The 24,431-nt window shown below is 37.7% G+C and overlaps 3 protein-coding genes across 3 annotated transcripts; 1 reads left to right on the plus strand and 2 right to left on the minus strand.

Moving 5' to 3' along the window:
* Nucleotides 1–266: 266 nt before the first annotated feature.
* ACTR8 (actin related protein 8) lies at nucleotides 267–18,601 on the minus strand. The gene is given in 16 exon segments (XM_035558332.2): nucleotides 267–692; nucleotides 10,329–10,475; nucleotides 11,163–11,326; nucleotides 11,639–11,714; nucleotides 11,716–11,904; nucleotides 12,322–12,416; nucleotides 12,419–12,461; nucleotides 13,033–13,128; nucleotides 13,839–13,992; nucleotides 14,386–14,518; nucleotides 15,194–15,287; nucleotides 15,882–16,055; nucleotides 16,831–16,935; nucleotides 17,212–17,322; nucleotides 18,105–18,281; nucleotides 18,392–18,601. Coding segments are annotated over 15 exon segments (1,878 nt in total). The 5' UTR covers nucleotides 18,515–18,601; the 3' UTR covers nucleotides 267–692; nucleotides 10,329–10,331.
* On the plus strand, nucleotides 727–8,576 carry IL17RB (interleukin 17 receptor B). Its single transcript, XM_050712814.1, is given in 8 exon segments — nucleotides 727–757; nucleotides 1,823–1,950; nucleotides 2,580–2,672; nucleotides 2,674–2,707; nucleotides 3,910–3,957; nucleotides 4,597–4,748; nucleotides 5,801–5,885; nucleotides 7,988–8,576. Coding segments are annotated over 8 exon segments (1,026 nt in total). The 3' UTR covers nucleotides 8,443–8,576.
* A 624-nt stretch (nucleotides 18,602–19,225) lies between the features above and the next one.
* Nucleotides 19,226–22,942, minus strand: SELENOK (selenoprotein K). The gene is made up of 5 exons (XM_035558281.2): nucleotides 22,828–22,942; nucleotides 22,375–22,465; nucleotides 21,515–21,592; nucleotides 20,835–20,927; nucleotides 19,226–19,927 (listed from the first exon to the last, which is right to left on the minus strand). The coding sequence occupies exons 1-5, from the start codon at nucleotides 22,877–22,879 to the stop codon at nucleotides 19,924–19,926; spliced, it is 318 nt and encodes a 105-aa protein (XP_035414174.1). The 5' UTR covers nucleotides 22,880–22,942; the 3' UTR covers nucleotides 19,226–19,923.
* Between the last annotated feature and the right edge of the window lie 1,489 nt (nucleotides 22,943–24,431).

The following is a 24,431-nucleotide window of genomic DNA, read 5'->3' on the forward strand; positions in this document are numbered from 1 at the left end:
GGATGAGTTCATGAGGTCCAGGGCTATTGCGTTTTGCAAAGCACTCCTTTTAAAAAGCATGGCTTAGTTTCTTGTTCAAGAAATGTTTTCACCCTACTTATAACAAGAGATAACTGATATACAAAAAATCCCAAAAATGCGTGATCTACAAACTTAAGCTAAGATTACTATCTGATTATATTTTACCTGATTTGATTTTTATCATTGACATCAAAGACTGCAGCTTAAGACAAATAACTTTCATCTAGACAAACAAGAAGGGGGATAAAAATCAGACTCTTTATTTTGCCATTTTTACAGAAATTTTTCTCTTTCTAAAAGAGAGAAGGTACATGGGAGAAGAAAGGCTGTGGTATTCATAAACAGATACTGAAATTCAAGATTCAAAGTGTATTTTTTTTTCCTTCCTTCCACTCCCAGTGTCAAGTAAAAATGCACTCCAGAGTCTGATGGACAGGTGGGGAATACGTTGGCTATGATCTGTCTCTTCTAATTCCTGGTTCTCTTTCTTCAGAAGGTCCTGTTCCTGAGCTGAGGAAGCAGTACCATGTTGCACCAGCAGATCTTCATAATCTCAATGCTGTATTGGTTGAAAAACAAGTTGAAACACAATTCCATTCCTATTTCATGAATATAAGTTGGAGTCTCAGCACAGATGGTAGTTTTTTTTGTTCAAGTGGCTGGTGGTGATCCTAAGGAGAGTGAGAAAATGAACTGCAGAGGGTAATGTCGGACACATGCCATGAGCAAACAAAAGGTATCCTGCTGCCTTTCAGTTTAACCATAGAGGTTTAAGAATGAAAGTTAATTGTTCTAAAGAGATTGGTGAGTACAAACCTATGTGCTTCCAGATCAATAGAGGCATGTTGTCTCCTGGGTTGATTGATGCGTTACCTGACTTTGTGACTCTGGGTGAATTGTTGCAGTGAATACTGCCACCCCACATGTTCAGTAAAGTACTGAAAGTACTAAAGTACTGAACCCACATGTTCAGTAAAGCAATGACTTGGTTGCAGTCATAAATACACAAGATACTATGCCACTGGCAACCACAGGCAGGACTTGTAGGCAAACATAATACATTGGAAAAAATAGCTAAGTTTTTGGGCATCAAACTTTTGTTCCTGTTAGAAACAAAAGCAGTGGATGGCAAAGGTAAAAAAAAAAAAAAAAAAAAAAAGAGCTGGGAAAAAAATGATTGGAGTCTAGCGAGGAGAGCATCAACAAGATAGAGAAGGTAGTAGTTGTTTGTGGAGTGGAAGGGATATTAACATAATTTATATTGTATGGACGGTGAGAAATTAGAATATGCTATAAAATTGCAGAGACCGTTTTTCCCCAGCAGAATTATGAATTCTGGTTCCCAGATCTGGGACTTCCCTTGTTAGAATATAAAATATTTTATAAAGGATTTTCTGCCTCCGGTGGGATGTTTTTATGTCTGCAATGACAAGACTGAAAACCACTTTACCAGATCTCCTAGGACAGGCACAGGTACAAAATGAAGTTATTCCTGTGACTGAGCAGAGAGCTGAAATACAGAGACTATAATTTAGATATTTTATGCTTTAATAACCGACTTTTTTTTTGTTTTCATGAGATGAACATGGAATAAACTGGATAAAACTGGGAAAGGTGTGACAGACCTTGGTGTTAGTTCTGTAAACAGGCCAAAAGATCAAGTACCATGGCAAATTTTACCATTGCAACATCTTATTCAGAGAATCTATTGCCACAGAAGCTTTCTCTGTTTAATGTTCTATGAGATGAAACCATTTTTATATTTTGTTGATCTTTTTTACTATGTCTGTTTCACTTCAAGCCAATGTCAAAGAACTGACAGCCACAAAGATCTCTGTGAACAGCAAAGGAATTATTGAACATTTTCAGTGTATTCGATGCTATTATACGGAAAAGTTTCAAAGTCAAACTGCAGCTGGTAATCAAGGAGTAAGAAATTTTCAAGCAGTTTTCTTCATCTGCCTTACTTTGGGAAAAGGGAAGTGACATTTAAAAATATGCACTAGAAATGTCCCTTCTGCTGAAGATAATAAAAACGGACCTAGAAAAGGAAAAATTGAACCTTGATACTTAAGATTTTTACTGAAATAGGATTCTTAGCCATGTGTTTTGGAAGATGGAGAACAAAGCTATAAGAAAATTGGCCTGTCTCTTTTCCATGACTTACCTCTCCTTCTGTTCTCAAGTGAATGCTTAGAGCTAGGGTGACATAAGCCAGAAATACATGAGCTGTCATTGGATGATCTAGGACAGAGGATGGTGTGATAGGGAGCAGCTGTCCTTCATTGTGGGCTGAAATAATTAAAATTATCCCATATTGGCTGCAAGCTATAATTGTGCATGTGTAATTATTACACTGATACTTTGTAACTTGTTGCAGTCTCTGAGTTCAGAATTCTCTTCTCCCAAAAAAACTATTTTTGTCTTCTTATGTGCACCTATCTGTTAGCAGATACTTATTTATATAAATTCTCCATTAAACCTAGTCCCACTATAATAGTATACATATTTCTAAGTATGAAGTCCTCAAGGTGAACTTTTCTTCATTTTTATTTTAGTGGCAGTTCTATTACGTTGGATTCCCTGTAGAACCGGAAACAAAATATTTCATCCAGGCTTACAATCTACCCCCAGCAAATATAAATGATGATTTTTCCATCGAAATCCCTTTTGCTAACTACACCAGGTAATTTACCAAGAATTCTCTGGTAATGATACTACTTTCTTTTTCCACCCATGATGTTGCACAGTCTTCCTTAATGAGGTCAGAAATGGCTTCTGTTTTAAATGTGTTTTGAAATCTACATGGTACCCTATAGACACACCATTATCAAAGCTGTGTACTCAGATGCAGGCAGTTCCTTAGCACTGTTTCTTTTCACTTTGTTTTCCCCCAGGCTTGTTTTGTTTCTGTATTTCCTTGCCACTTTCCTTTTAGCAATGGATTGATATAATTGTAAAGAAAATATTTGTTCTGCTGTCAGTTTTAAAATAATTTGCATTTTTAACTGTATAGTTCTTCAGTGTAGTTTTTTGTACAACATTAATCAGGAATATTATTATTCCTCTGAAGTTGTAAGGCAGACCGTAGATTCAGAGGTGCTTTAAAGAACGTGTTGTTCTGGTCATTTTGTCCAATAACTATTGAACTGTCTCCACACACAAAGACAAAGACCAGCTTGGTGCTTGTCCTCCAGGACAGCTGTCTAGGAGGACAAGTGCTGTCCTTCTTAAAAGACAGCTGTATTCGTTATGCCTCCCTTCAAGACTTCACATATCTGGATCAAGGCACTGCTGCTGTATGCATAGCACTCTTCCAGCCAGAACATGTTCTCTTCCTAAAAAGGCTTATATTAGTATTGTTTGAAATAGGTTGTATCTGTTTATAACAATTTTCTTTCTTGTTTTGAGTTGGATTGTTGGGAGATGGAGAGGTAATAAGCGCAGCAGACTTAGTAGGATGTTATTTCTTCTGGTTTCCTTTAATCTGCAGTAAGATAAGTGAATCATTTGTAAACAAGCTTTTGATGCCACAAGAAAGAGCACTGGGATTTCACTGGGACTTTTTTTTTAAAAAAACTTGAATGCCTTAGTTATCACCATCACATTTTAGGCAGCTCTCTAGGAAGATAGGTAAGTGGAGTACATTTTGTGTGTGTGTTTGAGGTGACAATAAAAGTAGGGATGGTAATAGAAAATCAGACAAAACCACTAAGCCACTGTTCATGGAGCAGGAACTACATAGGCTAGTACTTATTGCTAACTGTCCATTTTAAAATGCATTGTGCATAAGGATTCACTTATGGCTAATTTGATGGACTTTAGTGAAAATGTACACACATTATGCAAGCATTTGCTAAAATTTTAAATATCCATTTACATTCACAGGCTGTAATGACAACGTAATGAAATACAGCAAAAGTTGTATTGAAATGGGTAAGTGCAATGTATGCATATAGAGACATCTGAAGAGGGGAAAAATAACACTTCACAAGTTTTACATGATCATCTTTGCCTGCATACTGAGTATAATCTAAGATCTACTTATGTTTTTTTTCTGTATATTATATTCCATGGCCCTAAGATGGGAATTTTGAGAATTCTGCACAGTTTAATTTAGATAATAATGCCATATTTTAGTCCATGAAAATGTGATTGAGAAGTTTTCTTGGTTTCTCTGAGATAATGAATTTAGTTTAGTTACTGGTAGATACACTATGACATGAAAAAAGTACTTTATTTAATAGACTAAAATTCCTTGCAGATTTTGGCATTCAGACTTGTCATTAATACTAAGTACTACTGCTTCCCAATCTGTTGGAGCATTTATGGGCTAGTTGTAGCACATATGTTTTCAAGTGACAGTACCTGTTGTACCCGAAGCAGCTGCAGGGTCTCCTTGTAACTAACACTTCTGACCTGCCCTCTTCCAAGGCACAAACACTCTCTTAGGTCATAAGCTGCCATCTGCAGGGTGTTCATTGCCTATCACAAGCACATTTACAGCAGACATCCATTTCATCACTTAGTTATTCAAACAAACAAAAAAAAACCTGAAATATTTTCAACCCTCAGGAAGTTTGTGGAATCCAAATGTAACTGTCTGTAAAATAGAGACAGGATTAGAAGTGAATTTTACAACAAGCAGTCTTGGGCTTGAATACTTAATTCTGCTTTATGAGTGCCAAAATTATGAAGTACTTCTTGAAAAAAACGTGGAAGCAAAAGTAATTTTCTGTTAAATCATAATATATTGAAAGCAGCATCCTGTAAGTTCTCTACTATCACAGTTGTGCTCCACTGTTCCAAAGTGCCGCACTCCACTGTTCCAATACATTCTTTCACTTTTTGAGATGGTCTTTTTTATTTTTTATGATGTTTTTAAACAAAATGATTTCATTCATTGTGAGCTTAATAAAATATATGAAAATATAAGAAGATATATAGTCACTAGTTACTTAGGCTTAACTAATATGAAACTCATCCTTGCCTGCATTTTCCACTATGATATTATTTGTTTTATTAACTGCATTTAAAGATAAACAGATACACTGCATGTAATAATGATAGAGACATTAAAACATATATAATACCACCTATTAAATGTGATTTGAAACGCAGTTAACTATTACCTGTAATTTAACTTACTAATGACTCCTTTTGTAATAAATGTCTTTGACTTTTTCCTCCCTCTTGGACACTTCTTTGGAATTTTATGATTAGATAAATGAAAGCAGAATTTCTGTGAGGATACTAGGGAGTGATGAGAGCACTGATATTTCTGTAGAGGTAAGTAAAATTTTGGATTTGTTTTCTGTGAACAGAATATTTGCTTGTGTATAGCTAATGTGAAGAGTTATATCGATTCTGGCTATCAAACAAGATGCAACTATAGCATTGTACATAATTTTTTCTTATTAAAATGGCTTTTTGATTATGGATTGATAGACATCATGCCTCATCTCACTGTGGTAATTGGAGACTGTATTGTTCAGTAGTGTTTGTGTGCTATAAAGCTTAAAGCAAACATACCTAATATATTCACGCTGAATCTTCTTAAATTCTTACTTATCTCATGAATGTCTCTTCTTTATTGTTATTTATATATTAGTAAGGAAAATATCTTTCAAGAAAATCTTGTTTTAGGAAGCACTATTCTTCCAAGGAGACTAAACCCTAACACCAAAGAAAATATATGAAAGGTGTTAATCTGTGCAGAACTTCCATTTAATTGTGTACTGGAATTGTTCTACTTTTTTCCTTTTTTTTCCTCCCCCAGATATTTCCTTATTTTGGTAAGTGGGGATATGACTGCCCAAGGCCTACAGAAAACCTATCAAACTGTGTACAGATGAAAGACAACGGTTAGGTGAGTGTTTATCATTTCCAAGTCACAAACTTATCAGCAACTGTTCAATGTTTTCTGTTGTATTATGTACATTCAGCAGATTTTCCATGGTATGTTTGACAAAATCTGGGAAAATAAATGTTTTGGTAAACAAACATTTGAATGTCTGTCCTGGTTTTGGCTAGGATAGTTATTTTTCTTCCTAGTAGCTTGTATGGTGCTGTTTTGGATTTTAGATGAAAGTAATGCTGGTAACACATGGATGTTTTAGTTATTGCTGGGCAGTGCTCAGCTACATCCCTCCTGCTAGCAAGGGGGCAGGGGGTGCACAAGAAGTTGAGAAGGGAGAGCACCAGGACAGCTGGCCCAGACTGGCCACAGGGCTATTCCGTACCACGTGGTATTGTGCTGAACAATGGAACTGGGGGATTTGGCTAAGGGGCTGACATTGTTCAGGGACTGGCTGGGCATTGGCCAGTTGGGTGGCAAGCAATTGTGTTTTTAAATATTGTGGTTTTTTTCTTCCCCTTTTCCCTTTCTTATTAAACTGTCCTTATCTTAACTCACGAGTTCTTGCACTTTGTCCATTCTTTCAATTCTCCCCTCCTGTCCGACTGTGGGAAGTGAGCAAACAGCTGTGTGGTGTTTAGTTGCCTGCTGGGTTAAACCACAACAGCATCAAAAACCTCTGAAAAAGCAGGTGACTTCAGTCTAAGGTAATTTTATACACACTGGCCTTGGTAAACTTTGCCTTACATCTTCCCTCTCTTTAAAGTTGAAGTTTTAAACTTAATACAGTCAGTAATGCTGCAGTTCAGAGATTACTTAGTAACTATCGCTTATGGCAAAACTCAACAAAAGGGTAGAGAAAACAAGTAATGAGAGGTTGCAGGAGGAGGTGCGTTCCAAAAACATGGAAGGAAGTCTAAGGAAATAGGTTCAGACTGTTTTTTTGTTTAAAAATAGGGAAGGAAATCAAGTAACTCAGTACACAACTATGCTGTTGTCAGTGTGATTATTAGGTCTTTTGCGTTACCTTTTATCACGATTCTTCTTCCAAGTATGGACACTAGAAATGTTCATTTCAGTAATTCATTAACTGGAGACAGATTTTTTCAGCTATGCAAGACTTGTTTGAAACTGTTTCTTTTTTTTTTCCCCAGAGATCCTAACAATCAATTCAGTTGGAAGATTTGTCTTCTCCTTGCTGCCGTACTTGCAGTTGTATCTGTTATTGCTGTGGTAGTTTGTATCCTTACAAAGCAAGGTAAGAGTTCTCTTTTTTTTTTTTTGAAGTTCAGTATTTCAGTAATTCCTGTTGATTTTGTGATTTTTGCAACCCTATCCTTTTAGATGAAATAGATCGTACAAAAGTCACCACCTTTTAGGACGTATCGTAATAGATAGTCTCAAGGTTGTTTAAGAAACTCCAGGTAAGTCTCCATTAATGCTTTATTTTAAATCAATATTGTGCTTTTCAGGAGAATCACCCACCATACTCATTACAGTTTGGTTCATATCGCTGCGTAGTTGAGGAGTGTGGCCTTGATTCTCACATGTGAAATTGAACTGGAAGACAGGCTCTAAAGAATCTAATGTAGTGCAACCACTAGTGGGTATGCAAGCCACAGGACCATACCAGGGATAAGCTGCAGTAAAACCCCTGAAAGACTTGGTGCAGTCTGGTCCTTGGCCCAGTTGTTCTGCTCTGTAGTCTCTGTTATTCTACCACACTTTTCACTAATGTAAGACTACCCTTTTTCCTTCCACTGTTTCTTTCCTAAGTGGAGAATAGATACTCAATTTCTTAAACACTTATGAAACAGTAAATTACATAGTGTGGACAATTTTTGGTTTGCCATTTCTTCTTTTGCAATAACCCAGCTGATGTTTCCTATAGTTTTGCTGTTTTTCTTTGCTTAGCACCTTTATTCACAGTATTAGTTTTGCAGAAGGACTAACAGTATCCTTCTGCTACATTCTATTCTTCACACCAGTCTATAATGCAAGGCTGCAGTCAACCCCTTCATACTGAGAATGCCATTCAAATTTTGTTTTCATTGTTTCTAGAAACACTGACATTTTAAGAGAGCATATGGTGTCTTTTTTGTTAAGCAGATACATTTAGAAGGCAATTCTTCCATCAGGTGTGGCTACAACTACGTGTTAAAGTACTGGTTATATATCCAGATGTTTGTCTTTATCACACTGTCCTTTCTTTTGCTCAATTTCTGCATGAGGGCTGCCAGACTGATGTCATTCTAGACTTGTGGGAGAGAAGGAGAATTGCTGAAAAAGGTCCTGTAGCATGGCTTGCTGCTCAAAAAGCAGCAGAAGATAGGGTGATTTTCCTTAGTTCAAACCCTACCACTGCTGCGTGTGACAGTGCCTGTAAAAGTGTGAGAAACTACAGTAACACAGAAAGCATGTTCTCTCTTGCAGTTAACCTCTTCTGTAGTGACATGACAAATCGGTCCTCTGTGCAAAAATATATGGTTGTTTCTTTCAATGAGGCGAATGCACAAGACACTTTACCAAGTGCTCTGAATATCTGTCCAAATACTGTCTTATGAAGGACATGAAGAATTTCTATAGAGACCTTTTTGCTTCATACAACTAGGTGCATAGCAAGAAATTGAGAATTAATAGTTGTCTGGATATTAAGCTCTAGTCTTACAAAAGCTGTACAATAGGGACAAATTTAATATGAGCTTTCTTACTTGAAAGAAATCACTAATAAAATACTTCTATTTTAACTGGTGAAAAACGTAGAAGTGATTTCCACAATATGAAATGAAGAAATTTGTTCTCAACTAAAATAACCAGTAAGAAGTAATTGGTTGTGAAAATAATGGAATGTAGTTCACTAAGTAATTTAGAAGTACTGCTCTCCCCTGCGCAGAGTTTGTGAAGTTAACTGGTGGACTCCTCAGCTGCAGTGAAGTGGTGCAGTCTGGCTCAGAGGCTGTTTTGGTGATTGTAACTTTGTTGAGATACAGTGCACATTTACAGTATAATTGATACGGTATTGTAAGAATGAAGTAGATTTTACATTTCACTTGTTGTCCAGGTGTCATCAGCACTCATTGATGTAAAGTTGTGAAATTTTTTGCTGTGGAGAATATTTGTAGGTCAAAAAATAAAAAAAAAAAATCTTTGTACATACGTACTATCTCTTCTGTATCACCCTCAAGTGACCTAGAAATTAATTCTGTAACTGAAATTCTAGACCCTTTTCTTGACATCCACCCCCGCCTGCCGCCCCCCCCCCCCCTCCCCCCCCCCAAAATGAAAAACAAAACCAAACCCACCACTGACAAGTAACCTTGCCAGAGTAAAATCTGAAGTATGGTATGCTTTCTGGAGATCTTCAATAAAGGGAGCTCACAGTTACTACTTTTAAATAAAATATTATAATGTAACTATAGCCTGCAGTAAATTATTTTCAGATGAGTTTACAGCATAATTTGACTAGAGAGATCCTTTCTCTAAAACTTTTAATGAAAGCAGGTTAAAAGTAAGTCAGTTCTTTTTTATGTGATTTGCAGAAACATTTATCTTTGATATTATATTGTCGAAAGAGGTTTAATAATATTAACCTACATTTTAATTGCAGATAGGGATTTAAGGCATCGTTTGCAGGTGGTGGGAGTCTTCATTACAGAAGATAAAACAACAAATAGCACTTAGATATAAACTAAGCCTCACTTATTTAAGGATTTCAGAGAAAAAGCCCATGCTATATAAATAGCTATTTATAGCTATATAAAAAATAAATCTAGTTCTAGGTGTATTATATTGATTTCCTTTTTAAATAGGGAAAGAGTAGAGCACTACCACAAATAAGGAGAAGCTAAAATGAGATTTTAATTATGAAACCAGGGAAGAAAATATATTCCACTTTCATAAGTTTTTTCACTTAATAATATAAATTATTATAGAAGCGAAATACAACAGCAACTGAAGTCTAGGTTCTCTATTTCACTTTTTCCATGATGATCATTTGTATAACAATTTTATCTCTTGGTAACATTAGTGTAGGAATGGGAGTAAGGCATTAATCACACAGAATGCACCCTTCAGGTGTTGTTTCTGTGTATATGTATGTGTGTCTGGAATTAATCTTGGCTTAAACTTGACCTTTTCAATATATGGTATCTCAAATTCCCACATTGTGCCACTTTTGTGTGTGTATATATTTAAAACCTACATAATATAAATGCAGTGAATCTGGAGATAAGTGATATTCTGTACACTAAATTCAGTGCATACAATTGAAAAGTTCAACTATAGCAATGCTGAAGTAATATGCATTCGATAAGATTTTTGCACCATTATTGGAAAAATCTCAGTTGAAGTTAGTTTTAATAAAATAAACCATCAGCAGAAAATCAATACATCTGCACTGGAAAAAAGTGACATCTGGGGATCGATTAACCATGCTCTCCTGTAAACATACCAGTTACCAGACAAACGCAGCTCGCTCTCGTAACATTCTTACACCAAAACGCTGCCATTCTCGCTGATATATCCAGAGCTCCTGAGTTGTGTCAAGACAGGCTAAAACAGCACCTCCTTTCCATGCAATTAAGCGGGGATCCATATCCTAAATTTAAAATACATAGGGAGAGTCACTACTCTGTGCGCAGTTCTCAAATGCTGCCTCCTTTTTTTTTTCCCAACAGTATTCATTACTTAGAATCTTGGTAGTGAGGAGAGGAGAAAAAGTTTTTCAAAATTATTCAGAAGAAAAAACTTTCATGATATTGAGATTTTAAAAAAAATGGAAAAAAAAATACTTAAGGTGTTTTTAAAAGTCACTTTTTAAATGACTTTTAGACATGCCAGGAAAATCCTGCCCTAAGCAGGCAGGCCAAATGCTCTAAAAATACTCAAGCTTTGCTTTTTACAAATTTTGTTTGGTTACAGCCAAGCTAAAATGGCCATACTTTAACACTGATGATAATTAAAACAAAACCAAAACCTAACAATTCCTTACTGAGCAGAAAGATACTTTCATGGACCCATACTAATTTCTTCTTTGAGAACATGGCCCTCAGCTAATAAGCACTTCCATGATCAATACCAGTAATTATCTTGCTTTACCTGTAATTGCCTGCCTGTAATACCAGTGCTATAGTATGAGCTGCCAGCTTGCCTAAATCTCCTCAAAAATACACAAAAAAGTGTAACCATTCTTTCTGTGGTTTGAAAGAATGTATTATTAAAGATCTTTTGAAGATTTCAATCAACCCTAGTTTACTAACCGTGTAGCTCTTAGTTAATGTTATACCTTAGGTCTTGTGATGACTTCAACATTTTCAACGACTCTTCTGAAAGAAGGGGGCATTTTGTTGAGAATTCGGTGTTGAAGAAACTCTTGAGCTTTATGAAACATAAGACCTCCTCCCACTACTAAGATGGAGCTGTACATTTTCTTTTTTGTATCATCGGATGCTGGAAGGAATGGATATATAGAAGTATATCTATTTTTAAACTTTAATAGGGCCTGTATTTATATTTCAAAGAACTTAATGTAAGTCAAACTAGATACAAATTGGTAAAAATTTACTTTTAAAATTCTTTTGCTATTCCTTGGAGCTTCAAAAACGAGCTCAAGAAAACTCAACAAAGATTCAAGTTTAACAGTGCAGCTACTCTAGAGATGATAAAATAAAGGGACATACATACTACTTTCCTAAATCTAGGAGTTACTTTAAATCCACCCTGAAAAGAAATTTGACAGAGTTATACAAACGTATTTCTTACCACAGCAGTCAATACTATGAAGGATGGCTTTGTCAAGGCCTAGGGCTTTGCCTTCAAACTGAGAAATCGCTGTTTTTCCTGGACATGTGTGCACTTAAAGGTTCCTCTGAATCATTTCCAGATATCATACAGTCACTTTGGGAAGATCCCAGTTCCACTTCTTGGGGGTAGATCCTCTCTGAAATGTCTGTGGCTTGGCCTCTCAAGTCTCCCTCATACGTACCAGGCTTTGACATAGACTTTCTATCAGCTGTAGCTTTTGCAGACTTAAATAAGAAAACAAGTTTAAATATAAACTATGAAAAATAGAAAAAGATCTTCAACAGGTTACAGAACAGTACAAAGACTTGATTAAGTACCACTACTTCACCTTTTTGCACAGAAAAGTTAAACATTGCATTGCTGCCTCATACAATTTTTGATTCCCACTTTCAGAGTAAGGGTTTTAATTTCAAATCCACCAGAAGTATCAATGCCATTATTATGAAGTCTCCTTAGACACTGAAAATACACAGTTCTAATTAAGGACTTGTCTAGACATGTGTAATTCCTCACTTTACATTTGTTCTTTAATGCTGCTGACCCAGATAACAAACCTTGGTCTCAGAGATGAGGTACTAAGTCCTCATTTCATTCCCTAATTACATAATACTCAATGAAAAATAAAACCAGCATTCACACACCTGCTCCTGCTTACTTTGTGTGGCTAGCAGATAATGTTCATCATGAGGATCTTCAGGGTCACCTTGTGACCTGTGTTGCAAAGTTGTCATTTTTGTCCAACAATTCCAAAAGTTGCTGGATAAAACAGAGCCATTGGAGCCTGAAGAATGAGAGATTTGGCATTTTATTATGTGCATTTTTACCAAATTGGTATTTACTACAAAAAAAGAAAAATCTTCTATTATCTTAGTTTTCTTGCAAATCAAAATTAATACAGATTTTTTCAAGTAGTTTCATAAAAGGCTTAGTGTCTTCAGTTTTGTATAATTAAAAAAAACAAACATTGAATATACTTGTAGATGTTTCATAGGTTTCTTTACAGCCTTGTGTGACGTACAAATGATTCAAATGTAGTTTGTTACAGAGTTAGAAATTTCAGTGCAGTGAAAAATTTGCAGAATCAGCATTCATTCCTTACACTTGAAGGATAAACATTGTCATATTCAATTGAACTCACAAACCTTCTGGCTAAAGCTAGTTAGAAATGTTGTGCATTGCCTTGTGCTTCATTAGGCACGCTCATATATATTGTAATTCATTTTAATATTATTATTAAGCATATGTAAAAAACAGTATGTAAATTACATAGGCTAAATAGCATGGAGACAATACAAAGAGAGGCCCTGAACCTGAACACTGAATATACTTCTTGTCCCTTTTACAAAAATCACCTGTAATTTTTCATCCCCTAATCGGAACTGGTATAATAGAGCTGGAGAATCCGGATGCCGAATTTGGAACTCATGGTCTTGCAATCCAGAAATATCCTGCAGTCAAAAATGTTAAAAAAATATATATATGTATTTTTTGTATCTCTATGTCAAGCTGCACAATCTGGTTAAACTGTGGGCAATGACAAAAAATAACAGTTCTAAATTTCATAAATCTATTCTTCAAACTCCTTTTTAAAGTCTTTTCCTTGTAGCAAGATCTACCAAAACACCTTTCCACGTGCTTAAGCCTCTAAAATGATGGTGTGTTTTGAACAATGAGACCTGCTGGCAGATCTCACAAAACTGAAGCTGAAAAACAGCATATATGCAAATACTATCAGCTTTTTTTCAGTAATGAGAACAAATAAACCTCCTTTCTAACTAGCTGGGATTCCTTTCAACTACAAGAAAAATAAAACATATTTCAAATACTTCAGCTCTAAACCTTCTACAATTCTTGCCAGTATTTCATTTTCTATGCCCATTAAGCCTATTTCCTACAGCTCTCCTGTATCTAATAATTAAAAATATACCAGTTAGAGAGGACTATATGAGATGACTATTCTATATTAAAAATAAAGCACACAATATGTGCAAACACCACCTTGCATTGAAAAAAAGCATGCATCTTCTGAACTGTTGCATATATTCTAACCATTTTATACGCTTTTTCCATTTGCTAGCAATTGTAGACTCACTTAAAGGTTTCCCAGAGTAGCATTCTGTAGAGGAAAAAAAGAGAACAGACAATTTTCCTTTCTCACCTGGTCTAGATGACAGAATGTCTCCTTTAGGTGCTGAAGCAGAAGGCAATCCAACTTATTAGTTAACTGACAGTCTCTGTATGGAAACCCTGCTCGTTGCATAAGCCAATAAAAACACCTTGACACATCAGATCCTCCATATGCAAGGCACAGCCTAAAGAATAGAGAAGAAAAATATTTTATTAATTTTCTGTAATACTGGCCTTTTATAGTGGCAAAACATAGGAATGAAGGCAACATTTTAGATGTACTACGATCATGACTTCCACATAGTTTGCAGAGCACAATGTTCTGCTATTTTCTTCTTTTAAACATGTCAGAATTCTTTAAGGTTCATGTTCTAACATGATGACCTTGTTGAATAGCTCACAATGAAACAAACAAAACAACCACATGACAACAACATAAAAAAAACAAACAACACAACAAAACAACTGTATTTGCAAAGTTTTCTGTATTTGTAAAAAGTTTTCCCTCATTTTTAAAGTCAAGTCTTTGGTAAGTAACTAAGTACATGCTTGTAATAATTCTGCACATGAAAAGATACCTGGTGTTGCGATGGGAAACACCATCTTCTACACAGCAAACACTTGTCTTCTGATCTCCCACATCTACTATACACGCACTGCTTAAACCACTTCCAAAAGTAGCACAGACAGACTCCTGGTGTACTACAATTCCTAGCAATATGAGAAAAAAGAATATCCAATTTACGCCAAGCTCCGCAGCTACGTTTCTGAATTCAAAGCATGTCTTTTAAATGTCTTTTATGTCTTTAAATTCTTTAAAAAATCTACTCATAGCCTGAGTCTCCACTGAAAGGTTGTACATTTAGTGATGATTGGGTGGAGGACTAACACAGTTTTTGTTGGGTAAACCCTTGAAGTCCTGCAAAAAGCTACTACCAGGATGGATGCCTGTATTTGTATGTTCTTATTTTGTGAGATTAAGGACACTGTTGCCAGACAACCTGTTTTTGTAACTTGTATTGCCAGGTCTTGGTTATAAGATGCATATGAAACATTTTCCTAGTTTTTTTCTAGAATAACATTGTACATTTTAGAAACAGTCATTTAAAAATACTTGAGAAATCAGACTTGCTACAGCCTTTTTATCTCAGCTGAAGTGAGAAGCCCACAGTTGGAATACCTGATAGCAAAGCTAGAAAATGATTTCAGTGCTAGGCAACCATTTTGCCCTATTAAAAGAGGCAACAGTTACAGGAATATCAAAGATGAAAGCTGTGAGCCCTGGCCAAGCTGGATTGGCCTGCAAAAATGTGTCTTAAGGGGAAAAAAAAAACAACACAATTTTATGCTATTAATCATTCAGTGCTTGCTTCTGTAGGGTTTTACCTGAGAAGCCCATCTTCATTAGGATCATATTCACCAGTTCTTTCACATGCTGTTTATTGTAGATGTCTGGAATTAGTAAAATGCACCTATAGTACTGAATATAAGAACAGTAAGTCAGCTCTCAAACTGAGTTTGTCTTTGCATGTTTGAATACCTGTTGCCAATTAAGAAAGCATAATATATGAGGTGCTAAAGAAGCAAAATTATGGGAAGGTGGAACATTTTTAATAATTTTTTAAAAATATTGAGAATAAGTACCAAGTTAACAGTTTTTAAGTCATTAAAGTGTTTTCAAGTACACCAAATACAGCAAAAACACCTACTTGGCCAGGAAGAGAAATTATGCAAGTGTTAGACACCCATTCCTGTTGACTCCTTTTTAGTCAACATACAAAAAATAAGACAGAAATTTCTATGATGGATTCTATAAAGGACTTTGATTACATAAAGGATTTCCAGATCTTCTTGCTAGAAGTTCTATTAACAAATTTTGTCCTAAAGGAACACACAAAATTCCAAATGAAGTCTTAGACAGGCAGACAGCCTTAGACAGTCTGACAGTCACCAGACAGACTATCCATTAAGAAAACTACCAGTAAGAGGCTACCAGTAAATAGCAGGTTGATTCTCTTTTATCACAACATTTACAGAAGTGGATACAGGCCACACTAACACATTTATAGCTCACCTTTAGGTCTTTCAGTGGTATTTCCAGATATTTTTGTATTGCATGGGACCATATCACTTCAAGATCTGCTAATACTGCAGTGAGGGAGCCACCAGGCCCTGCGTGGAGGTTCAACTGCCCTCTTCTAATAGGCCAATGTATATTATAAGAATCCAGTGGATTAACATATAGTGCCTGAAAATAAGAGATGAAGTTACTTTTCTCCCCAAATCAGTAATAAATATTAAAATAATATTTCAGAAGTAGTTAGAACATGGCATACAGCAGCACCGAGACCAATGTAACAGCAATATAGTGGATTTCTTTTTAACAGGTCTAGATTGCATTAAAAAACATTCAATACATGGTTTAAATTGCCAGAATTTTCCTATCCATGGATGCAGAATCATTTAGGTTGGAAAAGACCTTCAAGATCAAGTCTCTAACAGTGTCTTTTTTTCTGTTATCTCAAAGTAATAACTAAAATAATTTAAAAACTCTTTGAAGTTCATGAATACCTACTTACTGAGCAGTGATTCCATGTGCTGATCCTTTTAATCAGTTTCTTGCCTTTTCTCTGAATTATACCACATGGGCAAAGTTCTTACCTAGTCCCTACAGAAATGGTGATTTACAGCAGCAAAGAATCCACCCTATTGCTTCTAATAACTAAGTGAAGCTTTAGAGTAGTCACATATGTTTTACTTATCCTTGACAAATACAAGAATGAAAGAGACACGGTTTATCCTGCAGTTTGAAAAAAATGTTTACTTGCTAGGCACCTAGGAAAAACCATCTGGTCTTGCTGAATAATAATAATATTCAGTTAGTCCCTAGTAAAGTTTCTCATATATTGCTAAATTTAGCCTAAATTGTTCTTCAATACATACTACTATATAGCAAAGTACTACTGATTAAATAACCATATTAAAAAATAATAGCCTCATTTTAGCAGGGAAATGAATCTTACCTCTTCTCCTACCAAAAATTCAGGATGATTTGATGTGTTTGTCCACTTTGCCCCAGAGCTGTGATCTAAAATAGCTGGCCGCATCTGTCTGTTGTATGACCTGGCCTGAAATGTAAACGAGTCAAACGCTGTTGATAAATATTTTACCAGTCACTTTTTATGCTTAAAAGCTAAACAAAACAAAACCAGAAATCAAAGCAATCGACACGGAAGAACCAATTTACATCTTCACCATCTTCTCAAATCTTCATTATCAATGCACACAATAGCACTGTCTGTATCTACTGTATAACAGATGTCTGTTCTTGGGCATTAAAACATAGCATTATATCAAATGATTACATGAATTAACAATTTATTAAAATCTTAAGAATGAGTTACCTGGTCGGGTGACACTGGTATACGCCTCGCACCATTTGACATCTTTTTGGACCATATTGCTTGGTCCACCATTTTAAGGCCATTTTGTCTCTGCTCAGTGCTTTCAGGTTTCTAAACAACAAAAAGACATATATAACAAAATACTTACTTTCCAGTCTGTAAACTAGTAACATTGACTGAGAATCATGATTGTAGTTGCTAGACGGTAGGACTTTTTTATATTAGAGTTCCTGACACCTATTTGTCAAAGTCATCCTGAGTTTTTGTAATTGACTGTAACAGCTGCTGGACTTCATCTCCAGTTTGAGGAGCTCTGGACATTATCTATTTAAATATAAAAATATAAAGTAGGAAAAAATGTTTAAATAGATCTCAATTATTTAGAAGTGAGCTTTAGTATTAGAAATGTGAATTTGATTAATGATTTATGGTATAGATTTTGATTATGAATAAAATCATATATTTTCTGAATAGACTAATATTACTAGCTACGTTATCCATACTACAAAACAAGTTGTAAGGGGTGCAATCACTAAAGGAGGGGTTCGATTCTAGTTCCGCAGCTGTCATTCTATAAACACAAACAGTACGCATGGTAGCAGATCATGTGGCAGAGAAGTCAATGAGTACAAGCTCTCACTCTATCAATTTATGAAATTTAATTCATTGTGACCAAATGAAATGACATAAAGTGGTGCAAATCTACTGGCTTGGTTAAGTTGGCATCTACAGCATGTTCAAAGGGGGAAAAGAAAAGGTTTGTCCTTAGAAGTGTTGTTCTGTGGAAAAAATCTGCATAAGGGGAAAAGCCGCGTCACACAGCCAGAAAGGCCAGGAAATACCGCCCACAAACACCCGTTTTAGCGCGGTCGGAGGGCACTGGGGTGCCGGGCTTACATTGAGGGCCGTCCCCTGAGAAGCCAGCTGTCCCTGCAGGCCGCCTGCCCGGGCTGCCGCTGCCGCCGCGCGATGACGTGCGGGATGCCCACGGGCAGCGTGTCCGTGGCCCGGCCGAGGCGCAGTGTCGCGGAGCCGGGGTGGATGACCACGATGAAGTTGCTCTGTATCTGCTGCAAGCAAGCACAAGGCGCGGCGGGGCCGCAGTGGGTGCCTGTGCCTGAACCTGAGCCCGGGCCCGTCTCCCCCGCCCCCCCCCGCCCCTCGCCCGGCCGGGCCTCACCTCCTGCAGGGACTCGGGCACGGCGGCGGGGACGATGGGCCGCTTGGCGCCGCGCTGCTCGCGCTCGCGGTCGCGCTCCTTGTCCTTGCCGTTCTCCGCCTCGCCCTTCTCCGCCTGGGTCATGGCCCCAGCCCTGAGGAAGCCGAGCGGCGCCCGGCCCAGCCTCGGAGCGAGAGGGGAGCGGGAGCGGGCGGGGCCCGCAGCCGGCACCGCCCCTCAGGGAGGTGCCGGGAGGGGGCTCGGCCGCTCGGGGCCGGTATTTGTGAGGGAAATGCCGTGTGCTCGGCTGTGCTGCTGCGGGGAAGGGGAGTGGCCTCCTCCGAGTGACTGCAGGGACTGCCCGCGCCTGGTCCCAGGGCACGGAGCTTCTTCAGGAGGAGGAACGTGGGGAGGTGAGAGCGTTAGGTGCAGCCACACAGCGCGGGGCGAGGGTAGCTCGGCTTTGGCTGGGGGCATCGCCATCTGGAGGGGCCGTTTCACTGTAACTAGTAGGCGAAACAAACTAGTACATCCATATGTTAACCAGGGGGCAGTGTTGGATGTAATAATTACCTGCTAGAGGTTATTAGAGAAGTTTAGGTGGAAAAGCTTCAAGTGGCACCTTACGGAAGATAAGTCAGTCTGGATTCTCCTTAGCAGGTGCTATTTTCTCAAATAGACCCAGTCCTCTCCATTGAAGTACAAAATACCAGTTGACCCCCAGAATAATAAAAATAAAAAAAATACACCGAACTGCAGAAAAGTAGTTACTGTTTGAAAGAAAATAACTCTTCTGTGTTAGTACTGGGTGTTACCAAAGTTTGCTATGTTTTCTTCCTTTAAAACAAAACAAAACAAAACAAAAAAAACTTTATTGAAGAAGTGTCCTATCAGCATCAGTACAGCAAATAGGCATATACCTTTATAACAGAAGGAAGTTGTTTCAAGAGTGCTTATAAAATAGGCATGTTGTAAAACCCATTATTGGGCTTAAGGAAGAGAGTTTGTAAAAGGAAGATCTGTAAAACTGACTAATTTAAAATGCATTTAAAACTGTTTTTAGCATATCATTAATATTATAAAAATATGGCAATGTACAAAAATACAGCAAAACCGACACCTTTCAGGAAGCACGGCTTGAAGTTGACTCTTGAATGATCCTCTGTATCACGTAAGTATAGTGCATTTTTCATTTGCACAGAAAAGGGTTTGAATAGAACTTTTTCCTTTTCTAAGAATGATAAGAAAGAGTCTGCCTACTGACAAGCCATAAATAATTTACTTATTTTGCAACTACAGTAAAATGTTCAGAAGCTATACAAAGACTTTAGACAGACAGTAAACATGTATTTAATAAAACTGCAGTTCAGTTACACTAGATCCTTGAAGGAGTTTCCCAGTACAACTTCATTAATCTGCTGGTATTGCAGAACAGTTTTTTGGTTAGGCATACACATTCATGACTTCAAACTCATTTGGTCCACCGCTGAACTCTTCTTCCCTTTCACCTTGCAAATGTGCATGCTCATTTGCCCGCCTCTTACAGCAGGCGTTTACCTAAAAGACAAATTATTGCTTGGTTAGAAACAAGGCTTTCCTTTGCAAGATAACATTATATAAGTAACCATATAAAAATAAAATTGTTTTTAATTTAGCTAAATAGGCCAAAGGTTTGCAAAATTCTTTTCCTCAGATTACACATCATTGTTATCACACAAAAGCCTTCCCCCCCTGGCTTTGCTGGCCTCATATCTAGTCAAATGAAAAATCCAGATGGAAAAAGGATCATGGAGAGTCACTTATCCCCTTTTTGGGACAGAACTGAAGTATGAGTATACGTGGTTGATTTTGTTTATTTCTTGAGTATGAACTTTTAGCTACAAAGCTTCCTGGTATTGATCACCTGCATGTGTGTTCTTCTTGTAACTTTTATTATGGTAACAAGGGGGAATTCATGAAAAGAGCTGTTTTCTTAAGCCCTAAAGTAAATTAAACCATACTATATATACATGCAGTGTTAGATGAAACTCCCCTCAGCTTAATGAATAAAGACAATGCAGATTTTGAATTACAAAAAGCATCCCCTTTAAACAAAAAATCTCACCTGTCATATGATAACCATTAGAAATGCAAAGGTTCGTTACTACTGATCTGGATGGGACTTTGTATTAGCAACCAATAAAGAGAGAGTTCCATATCATTTTTTATCAGCTGTGTTCAAATAGCTGTTCAACATTTAAGTAGAAGCTCATCATTTCTGAGCCAAAACTTTATACGATACCCCTTCACACACACTCCCCCCCCACCCCCTTAATGAAGTGTCTAACCACTTGGATTCTCTTTCCTGTTAACTTTTACAAAAGTAGGACAAAGCACTCAATTCTACCTTAAGCTCTGATTATCACTGTTATCTCCTGGAGTTTTAAGAAAAGTTCAAAGCAGGATATATCATATTTGGAATTACCTTCCTCATCCACCTCCAGCCATTGGTGGTGGATTGGGGCCTCCACCCCAGTGATTTATACGACCCATTCTACGGCGAGGATTTCCTGGAGGCCTAAAAAGAAAACAAAATGTATTCAGTAAACATTCCATTGTTCAACTAGAAATATAAAAACACTGTCCCTATTTTACAGTAATTTCAAAATTAGAGATGCTAGAAAAGTTGTTTGGTTTCAAGTGAAAAGCTGTAACAAAAAAGCCAACACTTTCACAAAATTTCTCATACACAAACTGTTCTAATTACTCCAGTAGTACAAGACAAAGCTACCACTAACTGATGCTTTCACACAGCTCTACAAAAAGGTAAGGCCATCTGATACATGAAATGACAGATTTCATGTAATCTAACACTTAATTTAAGGAAGTCTAACAAAATAAGAATTTTGAAGATACATATTGTCGATTATGCAGCCTTGAAAAATTAGTTAGACCATGCTGTTATTACAGCTATTCAGAACTAAGTATTGTTATCAACAAGTTTCAGACAAAATGCTGCAGACAAAAAAAAACAACAAACATTTCAGTCCTCTGACATGACTGATTCAACACAAATCACAACTGTAATCTGAATACATTTGAATCTGAATGACATTTGTCTAAGAAGGGGAAAAAAATCAGAACTATTGATAATATGGAAAATACCCTCTTCCATCATTGCGTCCTAAATAGGAGGATGTGTAGCCTCTTCTTCTCAAATCTGGTTGAATAATGCTCTGGAAACCTGAAAATAAAACAGGTGAAATTAGGTTGAATTGACTGCTAGATACAACTTCTGTATTTTGAAAGTTAAAGATAAGTGGACTGAAAAAACAGTAGTGTCAGGAATGAACAATGTTCTGTTAAAATTACTGTTGTTAATTTTTGCAATTCTTCTTCTATATGGGAAGATAAAATCTGAAGTAATTCCCAAATTGCAATACAGCTCAAACCCAATTTTCAAATATTTAAAACCAATAAAATTACTTTTGTGCTAAATAAAGGGCAAGAAATGCGTAAAATGTAAACCTATAACTGAAATAATGAACGACTGTTGAAGACACCAAAAGAACTCTTTGTTTCTTTACTGGCTTCAATCTGGGTCTTACATGTGTGATTACCACTGTGTGATTATTTTCATGCAGCCAGAAACTATCGTTACCAGTAAAAGTTCTCCAAGTAATATTTCAATTTGACCAGCTATTAGAAACTAGATATTTAACAAGAATACACGCTTTTTCATTTTTTCAGTATAAAAATGGAAAAAAATCAAAGAAAACTCATTTGACCTGCCAGTACGTTAGCACCAGTTTCCATGTAGTTTTTATTACATATTTCAAAGTGCTTAACAACCAGGGCCATGTTGTCATATTAGAACATTCATACATGTTTTGAGAACAGTAGACATGGGATGTTAAAGAATAAATCCAATATTTCTGTTGCATTGTGTTGCTTATAGTACTGAGTACCATCTACCTATGACAAATCTAAAATACCGCGGATTAAAAGAATTAATTTCTACTTACAACAGAACCACAAAATCTGCTATTGACCAGAAGAAATCTGTTATAGATGACAAACTCCAAGGAGCCCGACTCTGGTTATCCAGCACTTGTCCTGTCGTGACAGAAAACATTCAGCGACGTTTAATAAGCGACGCCGCACAGCGCGTTACATAAAGCCACGTCCACGGAGCGCAACATTTACACCCAGGCTGCCACACGACGTGCGTAATGGTTTATTGACAGGAACATGAGCACACAGGGCTGGGAACAGCCGGGCTGTCACCGCCACACAGACACTGCGTCTGGACAGCGCAGAGGGACGATCAAACGCCATCTCCCCTTCGCCGAGCGGCGTTTTGCCCTTCTTCTTCCCCGTTAAACCCACGCCGAGGGACGTGCCGTGCGGGGGGAGGCCCTCAGCGTCCCGGCCCCGCGCCCCTCGCCGCCGTGGGGAGGCCCGGCCGCCCTGCTCACCGTTGGAGATGTACACCATGGCGCCCGCCGCCAGCCCCTGCCCGCCGAGCATGCGCGGCCGGGAGGCGCATGGGGCGCTGAGGGCGGCTCCGTGCTGCGGGCTGACGAGGCCGAAGGGGACGGGGCGGGCGCTGCGGCGGGGCCGGTCGTTGCCCTGGGGACGCGCCGCGTCGCTCAGAGCGGCAGCCACCTCACGACGGGCGGCGCTCCGCCTCTCAGCGTCTGTCACCCTCACGACCCCCAGCCGTAGTTAGTAGTGCACCAGGACCGCTTTCGCAAAATAGACGCGTTTTTAGTAGTCCTCGGTAGCCTCCGGTCCGTGGTGGATGGTGCCCTTCTGCCCCTTGCCAGCCCTGAGGGCACCAGCGCGGAGGCCGCAGGCCGTGGTGTTGGGCCGGTGCGGGGCAGGTGTATGTTCCCGGTACCGGCCCTATACTGGCCGATGCATATTCCCATTGCGTTGATGTTAATGTTAACGCTCAGACCAGAGTTAAGCATTTGTTTGAATTGATTTCGTTTTTATAAAGCCCAGCAAATAGTGGCTGGCATTTCTTCTCATGGAGAGTCCATGCGTGTAAAATCTGAGGTAACTGAAAGCTAATTTTACATAATGCCTTCCCTTTCTCATCTTCTGTAAACATGTAGAGAAAGCACATGCGATTTTGCAGGGAGACAGCAGTAAGAAAAACACGCACTTAGATAAAATGCTTTTAATACTGCCTTAACATGACGGGCCTTTTCCTGATAACTACAACTTAAAGCCATTTGCTAACCCCCTTAATGCAAAGGTGGTGTCTGAATTTGAAGCTGTAGTGCAATATGTCTTTGGCAATGTAGTTGTCCCACAGCAGGGAAATTGTTTGCAACTGACAGATGTTTACACAAGTTCCACCTTCCAGAAATAAACTCTTGCTAATGACTGAAAGCAATTGTGAAGGAAAAGTATCTGTAGGAACACATAAAAAAATAAAAATATTTATCCCTCATATAAGACCTAGGTAATCTGTCACTCAATAAACGGGGAAGTACAACAGTGTTTGGAAATAGTGGGGGCTTCAGAGTTAAGTGTGCACAAATGCAGGGTGTATGTTGAAATTATTCAGGGACAGCATTTGTCCTTTTTCTTCATTAAGTATGTTTATGATTTTTTTTTTCAAATAATAGTAAAGTTTCAGCTTAGAACTCACAGAACAGACTAGGTGTATAAGAAAAACAGACATTCACTCAGTAAGTCTTTGAAATCTTGTTTATGGAGTCTCAGGGAAACCAGCTAAATGGAACAATAAAAAGAAGGAAAGGTGTATTGGTATAAGTTTAATCTATGGAATGCATTGTAGATTTGGTATGATGTGTTAGGTGATATTGTTGCATAAATACTAAGTTTATATGGAAAGTGAAAGCATTACTTTAAAAAGGTATTGTCAAATAATACGAAAATAACAGTACTCAAGGAAAGTATATGACAAATGCATACCCTTTTATTTATATGCTAAAATGTGAAAATGGTATAGTTTTGCTTTTAAATAATTTTCGCAAATACACTTTTTTTTTCCCAGTAGGCTTTGAGACAGAATACCAAATTGTATTATGTTTAGAGAACTGTT

The sequence above is a fragment of the Cygnus atratus genome, chromosome 10 (genome assembly GCF_013377495.2).
Source record: "Cygnus atratus isolate AKBS03 ecotype Queensland, Australia chromosome 10, CAtr_DNAZoo_HiC_assembly, whole genome shotgun sequence".
Taxonomy (NCBI): Eukaryota; Metazoa; Chordata; class Aves; order Anseriformes; family Anatidae; genus Cygnus; species Cygnus atratus.